At 43.0% G+C, this 7,785-nt stretch overlaps 1 protein-coding gene across 3 annotated transcripts in view; it reads right to left on the reverse strand.

Annotated features, from left to right (window-relative positions):
- chst11 (carbohydrate (chondroitin 4) sulfotransferase 11) overlaps positions 1-6,624 on the reverse strand; it is a 94,224-nt gene extending 87,600 nt beyond the window's left edge. The window contains exon 1 of one of the 3 annotated variants that reach the window (XM_078281464.1): positions 6,373-6,624. In XM_078281464.1, the coding sequence (XP_078137590.1) occupies positions 6,373-6,475 (103 nt within the window). In that variant the 5' untranslated portion in view covers positions 6,476-6,624. Of the gene's footprint in view, positions 1-6,357 lie in introns of all 3 variants that reach the window. The other 2 variants (XM_078281463.1, XM_078281465.1) reach the window with 2 other exon arrangements.
- Between the last annotated feature and the right edge of the window lie 1,161 nt (positions 6,625-7,785).

A 7,785-nucleotide genomic window follows, 5' to 3' on the forward strand; every position in this document is an offset into this window, starting at 1 on the left:
GGGGTGGCAGCCTCCATTTGGCACGGATGGCCCATGTTTCATCAACAGGCTGATTGTATTTGTGTGTCTGCCGCTTTGTGTACTTTGTGTGCAGGGAATCTATTGTGTCTTGGGATTTGCTTTCAAAAACCATCATTTTGGAAAAAAGCTTTTTGCTGCTCATGACTCAATATTTCAGGAAGGCAGGCAGGACCGCTGTCAGTAAGCATCTTATAAAATACAATATATATTTACTATAGGCTTAGTCTGCCACTTTTTTTTTTTTAAAACAATTCCAGTGCTGCTTACATGACATCAGAATTTTGCATGGTTGTCATGGAAACATAAATTGGTCATGTGACAAGGGCTGGGAAAATTGGCAGAACAGGCAGCCAAGTGACAGCACTCTGATCCAATGGAAATCAATCACAATTGTCAGATTGACAGCACTCTAGCCCAATGGATTGGGGGGGCACCAGATGGGGAGGGGGGGGGGGCAGTGCCACCCCATGCCCCCCTTCTTGCCCCGCCCCTGCACAAAAGAGAAGAAGTAAAAATCTTAACAGGACTATTTCATTTTTATTTGGGACATTCTGCAAGTCTTTAAGCCTTGCTCAGTGTGTGTGTGTGTGTGTGTGTGTGTGTGTGTGTGTGTGTTAGCTAAGGCCACAGTGTGATACCACTGTCTCCCCCACCCCTCCTCCTCTGTCTCTTTAACAAGAGGTCACAACCCCGCAAGTCCTGGAAGGGAGGTGAGAGTTTGCACTTGGGGGGGTAGACGGGATTCCCAGGCCCGCTAAACATGCCTGAAGCAGGGAGACGCTGCCTGGAACTTTATCTGATGGACAACAATGGTGCTGCCGTTTGTGCGTGTGTGGGTGCGTGCGTGCGTGCGTGTGTGCGTGCGTGTGTGTGGAAAACGGGGAGGAATAGGGAGAGTGAAAATCAAGAAAGAGGATTACAAAAGAGGATGAAGTCATTTCAGAAAGAAGACAGATAAACAGATTGAGATAGCGATAAGAAGGGTTGTAAAGTACGTCAACAACACACACACACACACACACACACACACACACACACACACACACACACTGCTCACTAGTATCCGTCTCACCTGTGCAATCACGCATAAATACACAGTGCAGCATTAAAAGTTATATCCCAGCTCCTGCACAAACACCCTGCTGCAGACATCTCCTCTTCAATCAGAGCGTCCTGCATGCAGCACCCTGTCATCACCACCACACAATAAAACATCCACGTTGTTACGTGTGTGTGTGTGTGTGTGTGTGTGTGCGTGTGTGTGTGTGTGTGTGTGTGTGTGTGTGAGAGAGAGAGAGAGAGACTCAGCTTATTTAATGTACAGTAGAGGAGTGGTCTCACTCTGTACAAAATCTCTTTCCCGTTACCCTGGATAATTCATAGAACATGCATTTCTTTGTTAGAGAGATATTCCAAAGAGAACTGGGTTTAAATTATTAATGCTTTTTAATTATTTAATTGGCTTGAACTCTAAAATCTCAGAAGCTCAGCAGATAAAACCCAAACTCTAAATTAGTATAGAGGCTAATACTAGTACTAGTTTGCTGAACTTACCCTTTAACCCTACTTTATCCTCTTTAACTTTAAACATCCTAACAGGGCTGCAACTAGGATGTATAATCATTATCTGTTGGTTATTTTTTTTGGGTTATTTTATTAATTGTTCATTTTATGAAATGTCAAAATATGGGTCAAAAAATGGCCAACACAACTTCCGAGATCCCAAGTCTTTGTAAGTCCTGTTTCTGTCAGGGTTTTGGTATTTTGTTCTGTTTTATTGTGGTAGTCTTGTTTTTTCTGTTGTGCTTGGTTTCCTGTTTTATTTTGTAGTCTGTCTTATCTCCCTTGTCTTGTCTCGTTTACTTCCTGTCTTTGTTTGTTTCCCGCCTTTTTTGATTGTTCTGCCCCACCCTGATTTGTTCCACCTGTTGTATCACCTGTCCCTTGTCTGTGTATTTGGTCTCTCTGTTTTCCCCTTGTCTCTTGTCGGATGTTGCTGTGTGTTCTGTGAGTGTGTTCGTGTCTGGAGTCAACCTTTCGTCTCTGAGTTCCAGTTTTTGAGCTGCTGTTCTGTTTGTTTTGGAATTAGGTTTTGCCTGTTGCTTTCTGGACACTTTTGGTATGTACTTCATTTTTGTTTAATAAATTACCTCTAACTGCACTTGGGTCCAAGCCTAGTCTTTCCTGACAAACTGTGACAGTTTCCTTTAAAGGGGGCTGTACCATCACATGTTGTTTGTTTTCATAGCCAGTCCACACACACAAAAAATTCATTCCCTCCCAAACCTCCCCCATACAGCGTCTCAATGGCACGCACCGGGCAGAGCAGCAGCTCGGCCGCGGCACTGTAAGATGACGTCGTCTTTAGAGTGACAATGGTAACGAGTAAAGACCGAAAATGCACGCAAGGAGTGTAGAGAGAATGATGTCTAAAATAAAGCCCTAAGGCCTGTCAAATCTGACTCCAATTTATTAATTCCCGTGCCTTCTTACATCGGACTTAAGTTTACCAGAACACAAGGATCACAAAGAGTTCACTTAAGCAAATTTTAAGGAGTCCAGCAAAAGAGGTTACAACACAATTGTGGGTTCACAAACGGCATCTAAGTTTCCCTGGCAACAGACATTAAGCCAGAGCTGGTCCACCAAGATCTCGTCTGAAAATGAACTCTGATCTGTTCTCTCCCTCAAGATTTTATCCTATCGTCATAGGGGGGTGTCGTCTTGTTTCTTGACAGAAACTGGTATCTTCACAGACCCACATGCCAAGGTCGGGGCCTTCTGTGTGGTGCAACTTCCTCTTCCATTCTCGCAACCTTCAAACAACACACCTCTATGCCATAAAAGCCTAAACAATTTTTATGACTTAAGCTTAACTTTCTGTGCATCAGTGACATCTCCTTGAACCACTTCCACAATGACTGCACACAGATTATTTTGCAATATGCACAAATATAACTTTAACTGCTAATATCTACAGGATGTAGGTTGGGGTGGTGGTTGGGTCGAACAACACAGAACTTTGCCCAAGGAGGCCGGGGGTTCATGTCCCGTTCTTGTCCCGCGTGTCACTGAAACGTACAGTATGTTTTGTAACCCCACCCACCATCTTTCCCTAACCCTAACTGTCCTGTTCTTGTGCCGCATGTCTGTGAAATGTACGTCCAGACCCAGAGCGCCAAAAAGTGACGGCGAGAGTCCCGACCAAGCACTAAATAGGGCATAAAGGAGACTTTTTGCATCAATAACAAACGCCAAACTGCCCCTGACCAAGTGGTGCTTTTTGATGCGATGTGAGTGAGAATGTGTTGAAAAAAACGTAGGTATTTCACGTATTGAGGAACGATCTGTGAGAGCCGTGTGGAGGCAGCTTTTTTTTTTCTTTTTTTTTTTCCAGTATTTTGGGTACTACCCCTTTTTTAAATGCAGCAATGTTTTTATACTATATGACAAGCTTGAGCGAAAAAATGTTTAGCCTTTTTTTCCCCTTATCTTTGCTTGAAAATGACTCAAACAACTAATCTGTGGTTGCACGTTATTGTTCCGATCAATTCGACTAACCCTTTTAGCGTAATATTTCATGACTTTTCCTAATGTACTGAGAATTACTTCTAAACACAATTTGGAACTGACAACAGAAAAACTGCCCCAGCCGTGAACATGGTTAAATATAAAGGTTGCTGTGTCGGCCATACTTTTCGCAAAGCACTAATTCCATTTCTGTTATTAGAGTTTTAAAACTGTTTTGTTTGAGAGCTTTAAAAGCCCAGTTTGTAGCAAAGGCCAGGGTTACCCCTTCACTACTTTTCCTACATACTGGGTGTTTATTATCAGAAGAAAGGAAAAATTACAAGTAAAGGGGGGGAAAAAGGTTTGCAATTATTTTTACACATACAGCAGTGGGGTCTGAAATTAAAGCCACTGTCAACAAAACAGTATGTGGTCCAATCACTGAGGTGTTTGGCAGTCTGCTGACATGCAGGAGGTTTGATACCATCCAAAGATTGATTCAGAAAGGTCACTATATTCTCACACATAGTGGAAAAAGTTAATAGAAACAGTGCATTCTGGCTGTGTATCTCACTACAGGTTCCCTGCAGATGTGTGTCATGGAGATTCTCTTTGGATTAGAAATGTCTATTGTCCACCGCTGCCAGCAGCAACACCGGTGACTCACACAGAGTTTCTGTATCTACAGAAAAACACCTTCTGATCACAGAGATGGGACTGCGCGGCTGCTGTGGTTTCACGCTGCTGTGGATGATGTCCTTCTCTCTCTCTGGTGTACTGTATAATTCATCCCTCAGCAACCCCGTTACTCACACATGTCAAGAACTGTACTCTGTTTTCACATCGTCGCCTGTAGACCAGCGGTGGAAAGAAGTATTCTGATCCTTTCCTTAAGTAAAAGTACTAATACCACACTGTAAAAATACATGGTAAAAGTCCTGCATTGAAAATGTTACTTAAGTAGAAGTATGCAAGTATCATCAGGAAAATTTACTTAAAGTATTAATAGTAAAAGTACTCAATGCCGAAAAACCCTCGCGTTTTAGAAACTGGAAACAATCCAAACTGTTCTGTCCACCTAGTGTTTAATGGTCTAATCATTTCAGCTGGACTTGTAGGCCTGTATAGTGTTGCGTAGTTTGATTTGTAATAAAACATCAGATTTTATAAACTCTGTGTTTTGTGTGCAGAAATGTTAATGTGTAAAGTAACTAAAGCTGTCAGATGAATGTAGTGGAGTAAAAAGTATAATATTTCTCTCTGAAATGTAGCGGAGTAGAAGTAGAAAGTGGCATGAAAAGACTCAAGTGAAGTACAAGTACCTCAACATTTGTACTTAAGTACAGGGCATTCCACCACTGCTGTAGACCGACACTAGAGCATCAATGGTACATAGATACTAGGGGTGGGAGAAGGGGGGGAATTGAACATATGTATTATGACTTGCTTTTGCGACAGTTAATCAATTTTTTTCTTCTTTTTATAACCATTGATTCACTTAAATATATTCTACAGTATTTATACAGTACTGCTTTGTTAAGTAAAAACGGGAGGTGTGGAGCAATAGAAAGCGCTCTGAGCTTATGGAAGACATATCAGATCACTCAAACTAAGATGGATTTTAATTAGAGAATCTATTATTTGAACCTGGCCCTATAATGATACAGAGTATGACTATGGGAAATCAGCCACTGAGCCTTCGCAGACACACTGTCTCCAACAGCAACATTATGGGATTATCATTTCTGCTTGGGAATGATGCCCTTTCTGCTAATGGAAACCAAATACCCAGACAGATTTTATTTTTTTTTCTTCTACTACTTCTGCGCCGTACAGTAAACCTGTTGTAGGCTACTGTGGGTCATCAGCAGCGCTCAACACCGCGGTTTGGTCGGCGGCGCGCGCTCCTCCTTTTGCGCGTCTGAACGCAAGGGTTCTCGGATTTTTGGCGCACAGATACGCTGCTGTTACAGTTACAGTGCAGCGCACAGATATCATCCATGGGGCGTTGATTCAGTAAAACAAAAAGGTTTGGCAAAGCAACATGTCAAATCTCATTTACTGTAACACAGGCCTAATTGGATGAAAATTCTCCCCGCGGAACCGCCGCTGGCACGGAGAGGATTACCCTAATTGTGTGATAAATTGTTAAACGGGTCTCCAGACGCGCACAGATTAGAAATGACGGTTTAAAATGCTCTCTAAATATGGGGTTTCTTTTAAGACATGGGGTCCAAATAGATATCCCCTATGACCTATCATAGCCTTGGTCTTTGCTCTCGATCCAGATGGTAACACTCTCTACGTGGATCGCGTCAGCCTGCAAATGCCCACTTTGCCAAACCCCATGCAGGCGATTCCCGTCGCCAAGCCACGTTTCCAGAGACAAAAAAAAAAATCAAAAATGCCTTCGCTACCATCTTCATGCCACTTGTCAGCTGAGGGGAAAGGAAACAAACTGCTCATGGACGTTTCGTTGCTCACATACAAATCACAGCCAAACGCACACAAACCCACACTTCCAGCAAATAAAGAGAAAGAACCCGCTCCACAAGAGCCAGACAAAAAGCGCAACAAGACAATCAATCCGGACAAATTGTGCCACATGAAAGATTGATTTAAAACGGTGTACTCCGGCTGGATGATTTACGCGTACACTGTATCAATTATGTATTCGCTGCGTTACTGTACAGCCTGGACAAATCGATATGTCAACAACATGCCAGGAGAGGTTGTCAGGCGAGATGACACACACACACACACACACACACACACACACGCACGCGCGCGCGCGAGCGCAGAGATAAGAGAGGAGGCAGAACCTACCTGGTTGGAACATACTTTGGAAATAAAAGATGACCAGAATAAAGGATCCCAAACAAGTGGCAAATACCATCCGGCATATCCGGCTCATCCTCATCAGTTCGCTAAGGGTCTGTTTCATTTCGGGACGTGGGGCTGGAGGCTGCTGCTGCTGCTGCTCGCTCTGTGAGGGGGGGGGAATGACGGGCCGTTGTGTTGGAAGCTCCGGGGCTCTGCTGGTACTGATGAGGATTGTCCGCCGGTCAATGAGACTGAACGCAGCCAGCGCGGAGCGTACCACTGCTGGGCTGCTGGAAGGGGAGGGGGGGAGAAGCAGGGAGAACAGGGACAGCCCCTCTTCCCCCCCCCCCCCACCCCTCTCTGAGTAAATGAGCGCGTCCAGATGTGCGCTTCTATTCAACAGTATTACATTGAAACCTGTTGTTTAACCTCATATGAAAGTTTGTGTTCTTTTCTCACGCTTCCATCAAAACAAACTAAAATAATTATATAAAAAAATATATATAAAAGTATTAAAATTTACAATTTTCGAAAACGAACTCAAACATTGCATTTCATCAATGCAATATTCTAAAACCAAGAAAGCTGTCAAAACCAATCAACCTGTGTGTGTGTGTGTGTGTGTGTGTGTGTGTGTGTACGTGCACGTGTTCTCTGTCATGCTCTGACTGCCTGTCTTTGAATGTTGTTTAAATAAAGACGTTTTTTTTTTTTTAAAAACTGTTGTTTAACCATTCTTATTATAGGAGAAAGCTAAAGTAATAGAATAATGTTTTACACACGTTACAGATAATAAAAAAATTAAGAATTGCCATACACAAAGAACTTGTAAATATATGATGTTCAACAGACATTACACGTAATAATAGTAGCAGTAGAAACATTAGAATCAGTATTATACTGTTATAGGTTTGCTCAACCCACACATCATTGTATCGGGAGTTTTTTCTTTCCCTCAGCGTTGCTTCATTTCCTCATTCCACATACAGCTATAGTGCCATCTAGTGGTGTAACAGCACACACTGCACCCCCATACACTGTTCACCGCAGGCAGGCAGTGCCAGATAGACCTCTGCGCTGCATCTTAACCTTGCTGCGAGACCGGCACAAAGTCACAGCAGCTGATCAAATTATACTCTAATGGTATTTCCAGGCACCTGCCAAGAGAGAGAAACTCCTGTGCACTTTTTCTAATGAGGATATCTGTCTTACTTAAACAAGCAGCTCGGTCAGGGAGCGAATCAGAAGGCGGTCTGGAGGCAGGGGCGATTCTAGGATTTCTTTTTTTTTAAGTGGGGTGCCATAGGGGGGGACCAATAATCAATCTGCAGGGGGTTGGGGGTGGGACATTTCATCAGAATACATCATTGAAAATTTGCTTAGAATAACACAATTGTAATTGTGCTAAATAAAAGATCACGTTATTCATTT

Source organism: Sander vitreus, chromosome 23, assembly GCF_031162955.1.
Source record: "Sander vitreus isolate 19-12246 chromosome 23, sanVit1, whole genome shotgun sequence".
Lineage (NCBI taxonomy): Eukaryota > Metazoa > Chordata > Actinopteri > Perciformes > Percidae > Sander > Sander vitreus.